This window comes from Myxocyprinus asiaticus, chromosome 2 (assembly GCF_019703515.2).
Source record: "Myxocyprinus asiaticus isolate MX2 ecotype Aquarium Trade chromosome 2, UBuf_Myxa_2, whole genome shotgun sequence".
NCBI classification, from domain to species: Eukaryota; Metazoa; Chordata; class Actinopteri; order Cypriniformes; family Catostomidae; genus Myxocyprinus; species Myxocyprinus asiaticus.
In genome coordinates this window covers 20968032-20988323 of record NC_059345.1, presented here as the reverse complement: position 1 = coordinate 20988323, position 20292 = coordinate 20968032, and the positions used below count along the sequence as shown (strand labels likewise).

The following is a 20292-nucleotide window of genomic DNA, read 5'->3' as shown; positions in this document are numbered from 1 at the left end:
GAATGTGCAGATTCATCCACATACTGTCCCGAAGGAGTGTTATTCCACAAAACAAACTCCAGCCGCTAGGTGGAACCAACACAAAAAGAAACAAAATAGGTGCTCAGTTTCCTCAGACAGTCAAGAGAATGTTCAGTGAGTCAGTCCCACTCGGCTGTTACATGAGTGGAACAAATGCCCTAATCACTCCAATGTTTGCAAGAAATATTCCACAAAACAAACTCCATCCAATAGGAGACATAAGCACAAAGAACTTGCAGATTCATCCACAAACTGTCCCGAAGGAGTGTTATTCCACAAAACTAAGTCCAGCCACTAGGTGGAACCAACACAAAAAGAAACACATAAGGCACTCAGTTTCCTCGGACAGTCAAGTGAATGTTCAGTGAGTCAGGTCCACTCAGCTGCATTGAGAGCATCACACAATTATCTCATTCCATTGACTTTATAAAGGACATCAATTGCTGTGGGCATGTAAATATTTTGCGGCCATCCTTAGAATCTATTCTCAACTTGGTGGGGAACATCAGCGCAAAAGCGACTTTCCTTTGATGTAAGAGTTTCTTGCATTCCTTGAATCGATCATGTTTCTCTCTTGTCGAATTCTCAAAGTCTGGGAACAAGCAAATGCTGTGGTTCTTCCAAGAAAGCCTTTCTTTACTCCTCGCCTTGCGTAACACAAGATCTTTATCGGATGATCTCAGAAATTTGGCCAGAATTGATCGGGGCCTGTCTCCCTCCGCGGATCTACGAGCCAGGACTCCGTGAGCTCGCTCAATTTCCAGCTTATGGCCTGTTATGTCAAGCAGACTCGGGAAGAGCTCGTCAAGGAATTTCACCATATCTCGCCCTTCTTCATCTTCAGGAATTCCAACAATTCGGATGTTGTTTCGCTGGTTACGATTCTCAAGGGCGCTAACGGGTTAGCAGCCAATTCCCTCTCCGATAACTCCAGATAATCCGTTTCTCAACATCCGACACTCTTGTAACCAACTCAGTGAATTTCGTCTCCATGGCAGTGATCGATCGACGTATTGCAGCAAGATCCTCCAAGTCAGCAATGACCTTCATCAGCATTGCCGTCATGTTCGACAGTTGACGCTGAATCTCTTCCACCACAGCAGCCAAATTGAGTACCGGGCTCTCGGCCTGTTGCTCAGGGGCCTCAGCTTGAGAATGTAAGTGTCTTTTAATGTCTCCAGAGCCCGAGGATTTTGAATTCTTTGACATTTTCTTCATAGAACAATTAAGGAACAGAGCATATCGAATCCCACCGGTTTATGACACATAAAGCATTAAAACCAGTAAAGTGTCACACGTCCGAACCTCGCATAGTGCCACGTAACTTCCCCAGTATGTTCTTGATCTTAGATCAAAACTCCACACTTTGGGTTGGTTAACACAAGAATTTGCTCCAAGCTCAGGAACGTCAAAGCCGACTGTATGACAGAGGCACTTGACTACGGGAATTCGCACTGGTAGATAAAGTGCTTGTATTACTGCCCACCTCAAGCTCTAAATTATTCGCCAAGTGGCAAGGGCCCTTTGAGGTCACACAGCAAGTCGGAGATCTCGATTATGAGGTTAAGCGAATGGATAGGGGCGGAGCATGTCAAGTTTACGATCTCAACCTCCTAAAATCATGGAGGGAGGCGGTCCCTGTGGCCTTAGTGACAGTATTCCCCGAGAGGGCAGAGCTTGGGCCGGAGGTGACTCTCAAACCAAATTCATTCACCCCATTCCCTTGTGGAGACCACCTCTCACCGCTGCAGCTCACAGACATGGCCAAGTTGCAAACGGAATTTGCGGACGTGTTCTTGCCTCTCCCCGGTCGCATGAACCTCACAGAACACCATATCGAGACCACCTCGGGGGTGGTGGTTCGTAACCACCCCATCGCCTTCCTGAACACGTTTGTTAAGGAAGAATTAGAGGCAATGCTTGATATGGGCATGATAGAAGAGTCACACAGTAATTGGGCCAGCCCGGTGGTTCTGGTACCTAAGAGTGACGGGTCGGTCCAGTTCGGTGTAGACTATTGCAAAGTGAACGCGGTGTCCAAATTTGACATGTACCCAATGCCTCAGATTGACGAACTGCTCGATCGGTTGGGCGTGGCTCAATTTTATTCGACACTGGACTTAAAGGGTTATTGGCAGATCCCTTTAACTCCAATCTCCCGAGAGAAAATGGCATTTTCCACACCATTCGGCTTACACCAATTCGTGACCCTTCCTTTCAGTTTGTTTGGGGCTCCAGCCACGTTTCAGCATCTCATGGACAAAATTCTCAGACCACATACGGCATATTTAGACGACATTATTATATATATATATAGTAATAATTGGCGGCAGCATATGCAACATTTGAGAGCGTCCTGAGGTCGCCGCGACAGACGGGACTCACAGACAACCCGAAGAAGTGCGCAATTGGGTGGGTGAAAGTTTGGTATCTGGGGTTCCACTTGGGTCACAGACAGGTGTGGCCCCAGGTTAACAAATCCACGGTGATAATGGCCTGCACGATTGGCAGGCCGGATATTGCCCCGGCCTGAGTCGGGCGGTGGGGATATGTGGGGATGGAGGCGTGGTCGTGTCTGTCTGCGGGAGAGCAGTAAGGCTCGTCACCTGGGCTGTCATTATCATTAACACCTGTCTCTTGTTACAGTGATGGCAGAGGGAGACCTGAAAAAGCCAACAAGGGCATCAGTCGGCAGAAAGAGGAAGCAGAGAGAGAGTCGGCTGTGTGTGACTATGAATATTGTTGTGAACTCTCATTTGACTTGTCTGTATGTTTAGTTGGCCACAAAGAGCACCTTTTGTTTAAGTTTTGCCTGACGCATAAAAGAGTAATAAAAATACTCGCGTTGACTGTTACACTGCCTCCTGACTCCTGCATTTACCATGAAATTATGAACTCTGTTACACAGGACTATAAAAATATTGATGGGGCAACATCATTTGTGTGAAAAGAAATAATAACAGAAGGGTTGTTTTGATTACAATTTATTTATTTTTAAAAAAGGTGGCTTGGGGTAAATACTTGGGGTAAAAGGCCCACACACTGGGGGAAAAAGGCCGCCAGGGGTGTTTTAGTGATAACGTGTATACAGTATAGGTACAATAGTTATAGGGCAAAATTTGTCAACTTCTGAGACAGCAAGATGCTTTTTTTTTGAGTAACAAACTAAGATAATGCAAAATATTAAAAATAACCACTTCAGAAAAGGGTCAACCATTTTCTGTTAATTTCAATCACATTTGGCATTTCACAACATCTCAAGTATTCTATAAACAAATTAATCTCCACAGTGACTGGATCAGTCAATATAAGCCCACTTTGAAAATTTTTCATAACAAATCTATTCACCCCATTTAAGAAAAACAATGTACCCCTGCAACAGGGAGGCATTTTACCCAAATACTAGCTTTTCACTTATTGGACAGTTATTAAACAAACTTTTGATTTAATGACCTTGAACAAAATTGAAAACGATAAATAAGCATTTTGTCTTAAAATAATGTGATAATTTCAAGGATTCTCATTATTTACATACATTTGCAACATTTGAAAAAATATTAAATACTAGATCAAATTACCTCAAAACCAAACTTTAGACATTAATCCAAAAAAACAAAACAAAAAAAAAAAGAATTACATTACAATTTTTTTTTACTTTTAAGCTACTTTCTAAATAACTTGTCCTATTTAAGTTTTTGGTTTTCTACTCAAATTCAAAATGTCTATATTTCTTCCTCATTCATTGTCACACACCCTTCAGCTGTCACAGAAACACATGAACTCATATTTAAAATGTATTATACGTATTACTTTAACGCAAGTAATGTGTTTTAAAGTAATTACTTTCACTGAAAGTCAGTAACTGTAATATGATTACAAGAATTTAAAATGTAATGTGTTACACAATTTTATTTTTTTTACTTAAAAGTAATTAGATTACAGTAACTAATTACTTTATAAGCAGATACACCCAACACTGGTGACAAACAAGTGTTAAGGGAAGTACTGCAGTGGTTTTTGCTGCTCAGCTGTTTAGTGTTTTGGGAGAAAATAAAGTAAAAATTGCCTTTTACAATCGTGTACTCTACCAATCAGTTCATCATATACTGTATTACTATATAGTGCAAGAGCATTTAAGAGAAAATTAAGTGTTTCCAATTTAAACAAAGTGAACTTGTAAGTCTCACTAGAAGTTTGAATACATTTAAATGTACAAATAAAATGACACAAAATACTTAAATAGCTCTCTTTATAATGGATATGAGCAACTTTCAAAATTCTAAACATAATAAGCAAAACAAACAATGATAAACAATAGTAACAGCACTAAATGTAACCCACGTTCATATCCACTCTTTCCACTCTGGTGGAAAAGCTGTAATATGTTCACCATATGCCCAATATGTTTGTGTTCCTCAATAAAACAACTTGTAAATCTTTGGCTAATGTTTTCAGGCCAGGCCACTTCAAAATTAAAATTGGTAGACTGAATCAGTAGCACTCAAGATTATAATGCTTGTCCACTTTTTGATGCAAAGAAAACGTCTAGGTTACTGGTGTAACCTCTATTCCCTGATGGAGGGAACGAGACGTTGTGTGTATGTAGTGACACTAGGGGTTCGATCTTGAGAGCCCCAATTACCATTGCTTAAAATAGAAAAGGCCAATGAGAATTGGCGAGTGGAAATTGCATGCCAATCTCCGCTCCAGACATACGTGTATAAAAGGAGATGGCGTGCACCACTCATTCAGATTTATGCTGAGGAGCCGATAGAGAGTCTCGGCCATGTCAACGGCCGGTTCAGCGCCACGGCAGGAGGGACACAACGTCTCATTCCCTCCATCAGGGAACAGAGGTTACACCAGTAACCTAGACATTCCCTGTCTGTCACTCACTCGAAGTATTGTGTTGATGTAGTGACACTAAGGGTTCCTATAGGAAATGCCACAGGCACTAAAGCGTGTAACGAGGTACGGAAGAGTGGACACGGGCAAGCTGCTGCATGTCTCGCAGCGAATGCTCGACCACATCGTGACCTTCCAGTGAGTTAGGTAAGGCATCTCCCCAGTCCCATTAAGGGGGGGGAGGCACTTACCCAAGGAGGCTAGAGGCGGTGGCCTTTCCTGATATTTGCTGTTAAGCAATTTCCCGCTGAGCACCTTCTGGATATAACGCTGGGAAGTGCTCTTCCCTCTCCAGGAGGGAGGGCACTACGGAGACCACATCCTACCGGAGGGAGGTTAACGTGGAGAATACCTCACATGGACTTATCAATGGGGAAGTTCACATATGGAATGATGCCACCGGGAGGACCCTATCTAAGATACACAGCAACAGTGGCAAAAGCAGAATGAAGCTCTGATGAGGGGAAACACAGGGTTCACCTGAGGGGAAAGCGAATAGTAGAAACGCATCACACGGTATTACCCAGAGGGGAATCATCACATATGGAGCACTGAGCCCAAGTACACGGGCTCACCTGAAAAGGGGCATACCACGAGCACTGGGCCTGGTGGTGTCACTCCTCTGCCGAGTTCGTCACCGAACAGTGCTTAAGACTTAAAGAGGAGTCCAGAGTTCACCAGTTACGGGGAACTGTTGTGGACAAAATAGCACAAATTATCACCTTGAAAAAGGGGAAAGGCGTAAATGCAAGCGATACACCCAACCGGCTGCCCGGCCTACCTGCTGTTACAACCATAACACTCGGGACAAAACCGGTTCTATGCGTAGTTTGTAAAACCTCGCAAAAGGTATTGGGTGTAGCCCAACCCGCAGCTCTGCATATGTCTGCTAGAGAGGCCCCCCTTGCCAATGCCCAGGAGGACACAACACCTCTAGTGGAGTGCACCTGGAATCCCAAGGGGCATGGCAGGTCTTGTGACTGGTAAGCCAAGGAAATGGCATCCACAATCCAATGGGCCAACCTCTGTTTGGAGACAGCTTTCCCCTTCTGCTGCCCTCCAAAGCAGACAAAGAGCTGCTCCGAGCGTCTGAAGCTCTGCGTGCAGTCCAGATAGATGTGCAGGGCGCGAACTGGACATGGCAACAACAAGGCCAGGTCTTCCTCCTCTGAAGGGCGTGCTTGCAGGTTCACCTCCTGGTCCCGAAAGGGAGTGGTAGGAACTTTGGGCACGTAACCGGGCCGGGGTCTCAAGATCACGTGAGAGTGTGCCACCCCAAATTCCAGGCATTCGCTGGTGACAGAGAGTGCCTGTAGGTCCCCACCCTCTTGATGGAAGTGAGTGCCACCAGGAGGGCTGTCTTCAGTGACAAAGTGCTGAGCTCTGCCTGCTCCAGGGGTTCAAAGGGGGCTCTCTGTAGGGCAGGTAGGACCACAGAGGGATTTCAAGAGGGAGTCAGGCGCAGTCTAGGAGGATTCAACCTCCTCACGACTTTGAGGAACCTGGTGATCAGGTCGTGTTGTTGTGAGGGTCTCCCATCCAGTGTATCGTGATACGCTGCTGTAGCAGCCACGTACACCTTCAAGGTAGAGGGAGACAGCCATCTCTCCAGCCCTTCCTGTAGGAAAGACAGCACAGACCCAACCGTGTCTTCTCCACGGGAAGAACACCAGTTCACGAAGAGATGCCACTTCAAGGCATACAGCCACCTCCTAGAGGGGGCTCTGGCCTGAGTGATTGTATTTACCACTGCTGGCGGAAGGTCCGCTAGGTCTTCCGCATCCTGTCCAGGAGCCAGACCTGGAGGTTCCAGATGTCTGACCGTGGGTGCCGGAGCTTGCCCTGCCCCTGAGTAAGAAGGTCCTGCATCAAGGGAATGCGCCAGGGAGGCGCTACTGCCAGGAGCATCAGATCTGAGAACCAAGTCCGGTAGGGCCAGTACGGCGCAACGAACAGAACTTGCTGCCCATCCTCCCTGACTTTGCACAGAGTCTGTGCAATGAGGCTCACTGGAGGAAACGCATACTTGCGTAGCCCCCGAGGCCAGCTGTGTGCCAAGGCAAAATGCTGATGGGAGCCTCGGACAGGGAGTACCAAAGGGGGCAGTGAGAGGACTCTCGGGAGGCGAACAGGTCTACCTGCGCCTCCCTGAATCTCTCCAAAATCAGCTGGACTACGTGGGGGTGAAGTCTCCACTCCCTGCGGAGCATTACCTGCCGTGAGAGCGCGTCCGCTGCATGGTTGAGGATGCCCGGAAGGTGAGTGGATAGCAGAGACTTCAATGTCTGCTGACTCCAAAGGAGGAGGTGGCGGGCAAGTTGCAACATGTGACGTGAGCGTACGCCGCCTTGGCGGTTTATGTACACCATGGTCGCTGTGTTCTCAGTCCGGACCAACACATGCTTGCCCTGAATCAACAGCCGAAGCCTCCACAGGGCCAGCAATACTGCCAGCAACTCTTAACAGTTGATGTGCCACTGGAGTCGAGGCCCTGTCCAGAGCTCCGATACTGCTTGCCCGTTGCACACGGTGATCCAGCCCAAGTTCGAGGTGTCTGTCGTGACCACGACGTGCCTTGAGACCTGCTCTAAGGGAACACCCGCCCGTAGAAATGCCAGGTCTGACCAAGGTCTGAAAGTCTGATGGCACTGTGGCGTGATAGTCACACGCTGGGTGCCGTGGAGCCATGCCCACCTCAGGAATCTAGTCTGTAGCCAGTGCTGAAGCGGTCTCATATGCATCAACCCGAGGGGGAGAACTGCTGCCAAGGATGCCATATGCCCCAGGAGCCTCTGAAATTGTTTCACTGGTGCCGCTACCTTCTGTCTGAAGCTTTTCAGGCCAGCACTGTCTGTGCTCGATCAGTCCTAAGATGTGCCATGAGAGTGACCGAGTCCAACTCCATACCAAGAAAAGAGATCTTCTCCCAGTTGACCTGAAGCCCGAGTCGGTCGAGGTGCTGAAGCACAAGGTCCCTGTGTGCACACAATAGATCTCGCGAGTGAGCTAGAATTAGCCAGTCGTTGAGATAATTGAGAATGCATATGCCCTTCCCCTTTAGCGGGGCCAGGGCAGCCTCTGCGACTTTGGTAAAGATGCGAGGGGACAGGGACAGACCGAAGGGTAGGACCTTGTACTGGTCTGCTCGTCCCTCGAAGGCAAACTGAAGAAAGGGTCTGTGTCGAGGAAGGATTGATACGTGAAAGTACGTGGCCATTGGCCTGAAGAACTGATGCCAGAATGCACTTCTGCGTTAACATCCTGAACGGAAGCCTGTGTAAAGGCACGCAGGTCCAAAATTGGGCATTGGACCCCCCCCCCGGCACAATAAATTAAGGGCTGTAAAAGCCCTTGTGTGACTCGGCTATGGGGATGGGTTCTATTGCTCCCTTCGCCAGAAGGACACCCTCGCTCCGCACCGAAATGGAGAGGATGCCACTGAACCTGGGCGGGCGTCTGGCGAACTGGATCACCAAAACAAATCGTCCCGATGAGCCACCGCAAGGGACTGGAGAGCGCTAACCAGGCCCCCAGGCTCCACACTAGCGGCACCAAGCGGATGACTGGATTTATCGTGCCCGGGGAGGGTGGTTCGCGGCAAGGCAGAGCAGGTTCCCCGCCAGAAAGACAACTAAGGGGGGACGTACTGCTTCTGCGGGGGCTGAGCCGGTGGAAACGCTCCCATGTCTTCACCCAGATCACCCGCAGTGCTCGCTGACCCGGCCGCCTGAGCTTCAGCGCAGGACAGACCAGGTTGGGAAGCAGCCGTGGTGGCTCCTTGCTTCACGAAGAAGGAAGTGAGCCACAACGTTCTTATGGGCATGTTCTCACAAGGAGAACATAATCCCTCCACGAAAGCTGCCTCGGTGTGCTGGCACCCCAAGCACTCGATACAGATTTCATGGCTATCCGGAGGGGAGAAATAACGGCTACATCCAGTAGCACAAAGGCGAAAGGACATCTTTAAAAAGACGCCAATCGTTTGTGCAGTTATTTTAGTAGAAAATATACTCTTTTAGCACCTGTGGACTCGGCCGCCGAAGCGCCCAGGGGAAGCACAACACTCGACCGTGCAAGGGTGACTGCTGATATGCGCCGTAAAATCCAGCAGCGTAAGCGTAGGTGATGGGACGAACACAATACATGCATTCAGCTCCGAAGAAAAAATCTGAATGAGTGGTGCATGCCATCTCCTTTTATACCCGTATGTCCGGGGCGGAGAGTGGCATGCAAATTCCACGCGCCAATGCTCATTGGCCTTTTCTATTTTAAGCAAAGGTGATTAGGGCTATCAATATCGAACCCCTAGTGTCACTACATACACACAACGTCGAGTGAGTGACAGACAGGGAACAAACAGCAGAGATGGACAACAACAAATGGAGCAAAATAAATGTTTGCCACATAACATTCTGTTGGCTGTTGTTCTCGGCAATACCACTTGTCTAAATCGCAGGAGATAAGTGTGGTTTTTCATGTTTTTGCCGATTGTGATTGGCTGCTTTCCCTATGCATATTAAACAACCTGTGTCTCTGAGCTCTGGTCAAGGGTAGACAGATGTGCCTGAAAATGTAAAGGTCAACCTGTGCCAAATGCTCAAGGGCATCTCCTTCACAGCGTATGCAGTGATAGCCGAGGTCTGAGGTCACATCCCAGCAGCCCTGCTTTAGGTAGAAGTCAAGTGACATCTTGTTCCAGTCCAACACAGTGAAATTAAACTGAGTGCAACCAGCAGCCAGACCAAGCTGAGGTTAATCACAACCAGATAAGATCAACAAAATCAACAACCAACAGTAATCTGGTACATTATTTAAATAACAACAGATACAAAGATCAGTTGATTTTTTTATGAAGTATCCTAAACAAGTTCCATACTGTAATATGTTTTCATACTCTCTAGTGTAAAAAAGTGAGAATACTGTATAAATAAACTACACTCACCTGGGCAACTTTGGCCATTAGAGCCTTTCCAATGCCTTTACCTGAAAAAACAAAATAAAATATAGAAAATCCTTAATCAGACAAGGGCAATACAATTTATTTTAAATCCAAATAAACATTAATTACCTCTGAACTCTTGCATCACATACAAATCCTCCATGTACACCGCCCGGCCTTTCCATGAGCTATATGTGTAGAAATAAAGAGAGTAACCAATCTTCGTATGACCTGTAATGACACAAATACATACACACTACATAAATCCATGACAGACTCTTAATAGTGACAATGTTCTGATCAAACTAAACACTTATGTTCAGCACATCAATCATCTGTGTCTTCTAAATGGCTAAAATCCAAAATGTTTACACCAATTAAAAACAACACTCTACAGCAGATATGAGAAGTAAACACAATGTAAGCAAATAGTTACCACAATATTAATACTCCATTCTTACACATTATTCTCTTGGTGCTTTATGCCTTACTGACACTTTTCAGTCTAACTACACAAGTAAATGTCACAACATACAGTGGCAAGAAAAAGTATGTGAACCCTTTGGAATTACCTGCATTCATGTATAATCTGGTTTGATCTTTATCTAAGTTACAATAATGAACAAACACAATGTGTTTTAACTAATAAAACACAAATTATTGTATTGTTCTTGTACATTGAATACAAAATTCAAACATTCACAGTATAGACTGGAAAAAGTATGTGAACCCCTAGGCTAATGACGTCAACAAATGCTAATTAGATAAACTATTTATCCTTATGCAAAGCGGTGCAGCAGGAAAGTGATGAGTATAATGTGTGACTCGTAGCTGATGTTTTACTAAATTAGATTATTTTTTCCCTCACCATCTTTGGATTTAAGATGCTCTGGTACTTCACAAATAATTCCATGGAAAAAAGGGGTTTTAAAGAATCAGTCCTGCTCCAGATCTAAAGTAAAGAAGCGAGATTGTTATCAGCTCCAAATTATTACCCAAGTAGTCCTCAACATGACTTCTGCCAAGCATATATTATTACATTTTGATTGGTAAAATATGATACATATTCATACCTCTTTGTGTAATCTTGATCTGGTCAGAAACTTTCTCGTGTTCTGCCAATTCCTAGTGTGAAGGATTTGATATTAGAAATAGTTTAACCATGTATTGCATGATTTCCTGAGAGTAACAAACCCATTTTCTTACATATTTTGCAAGCACATAATGCATTTATGATGGCAATAAAGTGGTTAATAATGTAGGGATGACTTTGAATAGACCAATAAAGAAAAAATAAATAAATAATATTCAGTCATTTTAAAATATTCTTTTGGCATGAAGATTTCCATGTGGCACATTTTCTCTGAAAAAAGCAATAGCCTATTCTTTCGAAAAGCAATATCGAAAATGTGATTCATATTTGTTAGTGACTCAATTTCATTATAAAACATTTAGAGTCATATAAAAAATATACTGTTAAAAGGATTTGCTTTATGGTGTGTACCTATTGCCTAAAAGCAACATTGACAGTGGATGCAGGATTTGCATACACACTTTGTTTTTATTTAATTTTTTTCCCCATTATGAAAGTATCTACATGTTTAGAATTTAATGATCATTTAATTAAAATTAAAATAATAAGTTAATTTACATTGCATATTTAGTAATGAGGTCCATGTTGTGCAAGAAAATGTAATCATTTTTTTTTAAAGGGTTTAAGGACATGACTTGTTAGTGACAAGCCTGCTGTTATTGTTGCACTACGATGTGAATTTCATTCTTTTATGTACATCTCCATGATGTCATTGCACATTTACGATCAAAGACACAAAAGTCTCTGCTGCAGCTGTAGCACGTTGTCGGGCATTTCAAATTCCATCCGCTAGGCTCAGTGAGAGTGAATTATAAGATTGAATATGCTTTACTCTTTCATTCATCAACATTGATGTTATTACGGATGATACACTACGCCAGTGTTTGGATGATTACGAATGACTGCGCATGCTGTCAGTGACGCAACAGATCAGCGTTTCAATATATTTAGTCTAAAAACAGAAACTGACGCATGTGTTTTAAGATATGCACGCATCGACTGACTCACTAGTATCATCCGCGAGATGTCCTTACAGTCCTCAAGCGTGGCGGCCCGTAATGTGAAATCCATCCTGCTCGATAATAATACCACACATAAGAACACATTTTCAGCTTTTGTCAACGTGGAAAAACGAAAGCGGTGTGTTTATGTTAAACCGACTCTCACGCGGCAGGATAATAAAATGTTGAAACAGCGCCATCTGCACGTTGTGATCTGATAATACAGCTCATCCACCATGTGCTACTACGGCGACATATGTAATGAAACCTTTTACATCAACCGATAATTTAAAATTGGACTGGTATTTATTTAATTTGATGTATGAATGTTTTTATTAGATATATTATTCTAAATAAATGCACACTATTGTGAGAATAACTGTTCCACAGAATCTTGTTTCTCTTTATTCACAAGTTATGTGATAATGACTCGTGTACAGCTGTTTCAAGTTACTTTCAGTTTTACTACCACAATTAAACTATATGTTTGAATAACTTTGATGTGGAAGGAAGTCCCTCCTTACAGGTAAAAGAGCCACTCATCTTTTAGATACAGAGACGTCAGTCAGTCAGCCTGTAAGTCAACTCGAGAACGCGCATGCGCATTAGCTGGACCAGCCTGAGGAGGGGGGGGGGGGGAGGAGGATATATATATATATATATATATATATATATATATATATATATATATATATATATATATATATATAATTATTATTATTATTATTTATTTATTTATTTATTTTTGCGTGATCTGAGCTAAAGAAATACAATTTATATGATACCATTGTTGTCAGATTTGACTGCTGATTTAAAATAAGTTCTTAGATAGATATCTTGACCAACCGTTTTGGAGATTTCGGTCGTTTCCCATTCAAGTAGATTGGAGCTGTACTTTTATGCTGCTTGAATCCATAGAATATAGATGCCTGGGAGCATTTCAATTTTAAAGTTGGCCGTCCAGTGGACTGACTTGCATTGAAAGCCACTTCGGCAAAACTTAATCTAAAACTATTTTAAACTTCTTGTATAATTATTATACAGAAGATGATTTTATTTTTACTGGCACTGTAACTGTACAAAATGGTTTGATTGGAAGTCGTAAATACAATGTGATGTGCCTTATTGACGAAGACAAGAAGGCTTTTAACACCAATACAACAAAATAGAGAGGACATCTGCACATTATGTGTGTACTTAATGCGTTAACTATCTATTTTATCATTCTTGTGCCGTCACATATAATGATGGAAAATGTTGTTCCTTTTCGATGACGGTTCACTCGACATTGCAGTAAATGCTTTTGTGGAATTCCTTCTCCAAAGACCTAATTGAAGCCCTTGTATAATAATGCAAATTCTATGATTGGCAATAGTGTTTGAGCCCTGCCCTTTTAGGCACAGTTGGGCTATATAAGCTGGCACTCAATCACCATTTCTTTTTTTTTTGGAATACCCAATTCCCAATGAGCTTTTAAGTCCTCATGGTCATGTAACGATTTGCCTCAGTCCGGGTGGCGGAGGAAGAATCCCAGCTGTCCGCGTCTGAGACCATCAACCCACGCATCTTATCATGCGTTGCCATTGAGACATAACGCGTGTGGAGGTTTCACGCCATCCACCGTGGTATCCACGCTCAACCCACCGAGAACGAACCACATTATAGCGACCACAAGGAGGTTACCCCTCCGGCAGGAGCTGTATCCTTTATATATAATCCGTCCACGGAACGTTAAAAGTTCTAAAAAGAGTCAAAATGCACCATATTTTCCAGAGGTCCACACAGAGCTCACGAAGACCTGACATGCACCCTACTCATCTCACATCCAGATAGGAGGAGCTGCAGTTCTAATGAAAGTGGACCATGCAGAGGAGAAGGGATATTTGAACTTCTACCTATTGAAGAAGCAGTTGCAGCACATCTCTGCCCAACTATAGAATGGAAGGCCTGCCCTGCCCACCCCTCCAACACAAGGAGGTTACCCCATGTGACTCTGCCCTCCTTAGCAACTGGGCCAATTTGGTTGCTTTGGAGACCTGGCTGGACCTGGCTGGAGTCACTCAGCACGCCCTGGGATTTGAACTAGCGAACTCCAGGGATGGTAGCCAGCATCATTTACCACTGAGCTGCCCAGGTCCCCTTAATCACCATTTCTTCAGAAATTTCTTCCTTCAAGACCGACATTGTCCTCTCTCTCTTGACTACGACTACGACATACACCCTTCAATGGACAGGACTTCCCTGCAGACACAACAGCATGATTCATCGCCTGAATCTCTGCACCTGCAGCGAAAGACTCACCCGCCCCCTGCAGTGTTCCGGTGAAGATTCTCTCCGCCTGACCGCCGGCAACGGGTTCTTCACTTCAGACGTTCGTCGCCTTGACAACAGCACCTCAGCCAGGCTCCTACCTGCTTCCTGCAGCGTTCCGGCAGGAGCTGTATCCTTTATATATAAATCCGTCCACGGAATGTTAAAAGTTCTAAAAAGAGTCAAAATGCACCATATTTTCCACACAGAGCTCACGAAGACCTGGCATGCACCCTACTCATCTCACATCCAGATCAGAGGAGGTGCAGTTCTAATGAAAGTGGACCATGCAGAGGAGAAGGGATATTTGAACTTCCACCTATTGAAGAAGCGGTTGCAGTACATCTCTGCCCAACTATCGCTATAGAATGGAAGGTCTGCCCTGCCCACCCCTCCAAGCCGTGTCGACTGACGTCCGCACTGGTGGAATGAGCTTATACGATGGCAGGCCAGGTTCTGCACTTCATAGCATGGCGGTGCTTCAAGTCTTCCAGGCCAAGCTTCTCAAAGATTTAGATGAGCAAGGCCTGAACCCTGTGTTTAAGTATTTAAGGAGCTCCACAGCGCCAAGTTTTTTTTTAAATGATGTATTTTGAGAGAGTTATAGGCTACACTGTAGTGGACACTATTTAATTATGGTTGTAGTGTAATGTACTGATTATTATAATATATGTGTGTACACATATATATTATACATGCTATTTCTTGCTCAAGGTGATGCTGATGAGTCAGTGATTGACTTGATTTACATTTGACATTGCTATTTGATGAAGAAACAACGTGGAAGTAAACTATAGCAAGTACAACACATGAAAATTATGATATAACTATTGTTATTTGGGTGTTGTACTGAAAGTTGGGCATCTACTTAGACTCAATAAGTGCCTGAAAATACTTATCTGTAGCTTCTGTGTAGCTTATGTGTATCTTATGTGTTATGTGTAGCTCAAAATGTTTTTGACAGCCAGCTGCGTCTCAGGACACTTAAGTGTGAAAGTAATGAATCCTGCTTTGTCCTGATTTGTTGCTTTTTCTCTTTGATATTATGAAAATAAAACATCAAATATATCAACATATATTTTATTCTATTATTTTCTAATTGTCTTGAAAATATTTTGAAAATGTTAAACTATCTGTGCATTTTTGTAGACCCATCTGTGATGGATATAAGTGCCGGGGTGGATATAAGACCCAAATATGTAAGAGTTTTTTGGTGAAATTCCCATGCATTTAAGGGTTAACAGACAGTTTGGTTCGCACACCTCACTTTATTTTTACAAGTGTCAGATTATTATTCTCACAGTTTAATGTAAATCGTATAGTTCCTAACAATGTTACCGTCCAACTGGTGAATTGTTCCGTTTTGCTTAGTCGTCAACGGCAAATTTGATCTAATTTGGCGCATGTCGAGTGGTAATTTTGGACTCTGTTTACATGGATATGTACAACTTTCCAAAAAAGTTGAGACAGTATAAAAAATGCTAATAAAAACAAAAAGGAGTGATTTGTAAATTATATTCACCTTTTGCAATATTGAAAGCACTATAGCTACACATTATATGATGTCTTACTTTGCGAATTTCATATATATATATATATATATATATATATATATATATATATATATATATATATATATATATATTTTTTTTTTTTTTTTTTTTTAAATGTGCAGTAATTTCAAATCAGATGATTGCTACATGCTCCAAAAATGTGGAGACAGGCAATTTAAGACTAATAACAATTTAACAACTGAAATATCAAGGCGATGTGAAACAGGAGATGTTAAACAGGTGAGGCAACCGTGTCATAGTATATAAGGAGCCTCCAAAAACAGCCTAGACCTTCAAGAGCAAGGATCGGTGGAGACTTGTCAATTTGCCGACAGATGCTTCAGCAAATAATCCAGCACTTTGAGAACAATGTTTCCCAAGACAAACTGGAAGGATTTTGGGCATTTCACCTTCTACAGTGCACAATATAGTTAAAAGATTCAAGGAATCTGGTCAAATCTTGGTGCGTAAAGGGCAAGACGAAAACCACTTCTGCATGCGCGTGATCTCCAGTCCCTCAGACATCACTGTCTTAAAAAAACATCATTCATCTGTAATGGATATCATGAACATTGGCTTGGGATTACTTTAGTTAACCTCTGTTAGACAACACCATTCACCGCTGCATCCACAGATGCAAGTTAAAACTTTACTATGCAAAGCAGAATCAACACTGTCCAGAGGCCGACTTCTCTGGGCTCGGTCTCATCTTAGATGTAGAGCAGAACAGTGGAACCGTGTTGTTTGGTCCGAAGAGTCCACATTTAAAATTGTTTTTGAAAAACACAGCCGTCGTGTTCTCGGGCCAAAGAGGAAATGGACCATCCAAGCTGTTATCAGCATCAGGTCCAAAAGCCAGTGCCTGTATGGGCCAGGGGTGTGTCAGTGCCCATGGCATGGGTAACTCGCACATCTGTGAGGGCACCATTAATGCAGACAGATATGTAAAAAATTTTAGTGCAGCATATACTGACATTCAGCACTGTCTTTTCCAGTGACGTCCCTGCATTTTCCAGCAGGACAACTTCAAACCACATACTGGCCGGATTACAAGTGCATGGCAGTGTAAGCATAGAGTGTGGGTGCTAGATTGGCCTGCCTGCAGTTCTGACCTGTCTCCAACTGAGAATGTGTGGCGCATTATGAAGCACACCATACAGCAACGACCCTGTACAATTGTGCAGCTAAAGACCTACATAATGGTTGACTGGGGGAAAATTCCACTTTCTAAACTTAACAAACTTGTGTCTTCAGTGCTCAAATGCTTGATAAGTGTTGTTAGAAAAAATGGTGATGTTTCACAGTGGTAAACACTCGACAGTCCCAACTTTTTTGGAGCATTTTGCAATCATCTGATTTGAAATTAGCCTACTGTACATTTTCAAATAACAGTGAAATTCACAAGGTAAAACATCATATAATGTTTAGTTGTAGTGCTTTCAATAGAGCAAAGAGTGAATATAATTTACAAATCACTCATTTTTGTTTTTATTAGCATTTTTCATACCGTCCCATCTTTTTCGGAATTGGGGTTGTAACAAATATTTACGTAAGTAGCTATGTTGACACGAATGTCTAACCTTTCTTTTGTAAGAAACTCATAAATTATCTGCTACCTCTCGCTCTTTTTCCACTCCTTTCTCGTTTTTAAAGTCTGATTCAGCTATCGGCTTAATTTACTGTATGTACTGCTACATGCCGCTTACTCAGTTTGCAGCACGTGCTCAGCGTTGACTGAAATTGAGGACCAGGGGCCGGATTCACTTCTTCTTAAGAAGAAATTTCTTCTTAACTACCATTTTCTTCTTAATTTGTAACTTAAGAAAAAAGTTAAGAATATTTTGTATTCCCGTATAAACTTCTTAAGAACGTTCTTATCTTTTTTCTTAAGAACATTTTCATGAATCCAGCCCCAGACCACTTTCAATTTCTATGAGGTGGGGTGGGGAGTCACTAACACCGGAGGAGATAGCAAAATGGAGAAACTTCCAGTGTGCAATTACACAAAGACCTTCAGGGGGGGCAAGGGGTTTGTGTTGTTGTAGTTGGGGTTTATGATTTAATTATACACTTTACATTAAGGTTACATATGTTAACAAATGCACATGAATCGTATTACGTTCCAATTTAGATTTCAAGAAATAAAAATGAATATTTTTTCACGTGTTTGTTCATCTTGGAATTCTTCGTTTATGTTCATTTATACACACAATATTGTTCATTGCTAGGTCATGTTCGTTCTTAATGATGCTACATTAAAAAAAAAATTCTATCAAACTGTATTAGTGTTTGTAGAAACTGACATATACCATTAATTAAAAATGGTGTAAAAATATTGTATTTTTCATGCTAATTAATTGTGTAATGTTAATGTATACACACAAACTTATTGTAACAAGTTACCGTCACATTTAATAAAGCTGAATCAAACAATAGGCCTACTTCCATGGATAGACTACCTAAAAGTAAATATTGTCATGCACTTTCTCAACTACTCATTAACTAACTTTTTTTTTTTTTTTTTTTTTTTTTGCATTTGCATTTGCATCAGGTTATTTAAAAAAGAAAATTTAGTTGATTTTATTTATTCATTATTCTTAATAATGTTATTCTGTATGATATGAAAACATTTATCTTATTTCCATTTCAAAAAGAGCGCTACAGTTTTGTTTCTTTCTTTTTCTTTCTACCAGCCAGTGATGATTCTGAGAAATCGCACCCACAGCGTATTGTTGCTATAGTAACGACTGCAACTTCCAAGCATGTCTGATTGACAGGTAAAATGCAAGCTTTTATTTCAGCTTTGTTGTTAGATTGGTGGTTATTTTTCATTATTTCCAAAAACAACTTGATTCATACACTCGAATCATCAGCATCGTTAAAAAAGTTGAAAAAAATGTATTATTCAACTGAACTGCACACAAGCATTTTAGACACTTACATTCACGGTGATCAGTACAATCACAGAATTTTTTTTCTTTTTTTCACGCATTCACTTTAACCTCTCAGACAATGTCAATTGTATGGCCCAATTCGCACCCTGGAAACTCCCCATATTAATGGAGTATTGCAACCTTTTATATTTCTAGCATTTTATTACCATATATATATATATAATGGTTTCATGAAAATATCATGGAATACCAACATTGCCTTTTAGTGGGCCCCTCTCGCATGGGTCCCTGTTAATCACCCCCGCCCGACGCCCCTGCTTCTAAGGGTCAAAGCCATGGTGGTTTGAATGTAACATCACAGTTTGAATGGTCAAAAAATTGCTTAATCTGTCCTCTGTAGTGGACACTATGAGGGTTAATAAGTGCTCAAGTCGGAGAGTTAACTGTATTTTCAGACTATTTACTTTGTGACTATTTACTCTGTGTGCGGCTAAAAATAGATCCGTACACTCAGTCACTAAGCAGGGCGGTTAGGTGGGGAGGAAGAAGGGTGGGGGCGCTGCTGTCATTTGAACCGTTATAGTCAGATTTCGCTCAGATACTGGCACAGCGCCACTAATAATAGGTCCGATGTTGAAGTAACGGGCGGGAGCTGCTGACTGAACTGTTGTCTGAGGCTGACTTGCCGTTTTCCACCAGCTACGCGTAATCTTCGGATGACGTATTTGGGGTGAACGTGGGTTTCACTAAATGGCTACAGCGATTGTGTTATTTATAGGCAGAATAAACAGGTGAGGGATAGAAAAACCTGAAATGCCAGACAAAGCGTCGTCGGAGCAAAGTTAAAGGAATAGTGCACCCAAAAAAATTTAAATTCTCTTATCATTTACCCTCATGCCATTCCAGATGTGTGACTTTTATCTTCTGCTGAACACAAACTAGGATTTTAAGAAGAATATCTCTGCTCTGTAGATCCTCACAATGCAAGTGAATGGGCATCAATTTGAAGCTCCAAAAAGCACAACCTGTAAAAGCAGCATAAAAGTAATCCATAAGATTCCAGTGGTTAAATCTATATCTTCAGAACCAATATGATAGATGATGTGTATGACTTTCTTCTGCTGAACACAAATGATGATTTGTCTGTAGATCCATACAATGCAAGTGAATGGTGACCAGACCTTTGTAGCTCCAAAAATCACATAAAGGCAGCATAAAAGTAATCCATCCAAGACTCCAGTGGTTAAAGTCATATCTTCAGAATGATAGGATAGTTGTGGGTAAGAAACATATCAATATTTAACCCTTCTGTTATGTTTTAAAATAATAACATTTGTTATGTTTGGGTCAGAAATGTCGATTTTCAGTAGTTTTACAGCACACTCATCTATAAATTGTGAACATATAAACTGGCATAGGCTTGCATATTTTCACACTGAACACAAACTTACATAGTAGCATTTTAACTGTAAATAGTGCTGCCTATATGTCAGTTGTGGTACTACTTTTGTACAGTAAATATACAGAAATCCTTAGCTTTTACAGTACTTAAAATAAGATGGTACTTATGTTACTT

The 20292-nt window shown here is 42.2% G+C and overlaps 1 protein-coding gene across 1 annotated transcript in view; it reads right to left on the bottom strand.

Annotated features, from left to right (window-relative positions):
* Nucleotides 1-12125, bottom strand: part of tnfsf12 (TNF superfamily member 12) — a 32621-nt gene extending 20496 nt beyond the window's left edge. The window contains exons 1-4 of the mRNA XM_051725083.1: nt 11967-12125; nt 10939-10990; nt 9995-10096; nt 9869-9909 (exon numbers count right to left, since the gene is read on the bottom strand). Coding sequence (XP_051581043.1) covers nt 9869-9909; nt 9995-10096; nt 10939-10990; nt 11967-12029 — 258 coding nt within the window. The 5' untranslated portion in view covers nt 12030-12125. The remainder of the gene's footprint in view (nt 1-9868; nt 9910-9994; nt 10097-10938; nt 10991-11966) is intronic.
* Between the last annotated feature and the right edge of the window lie 8167 nt (nt 12126-20292).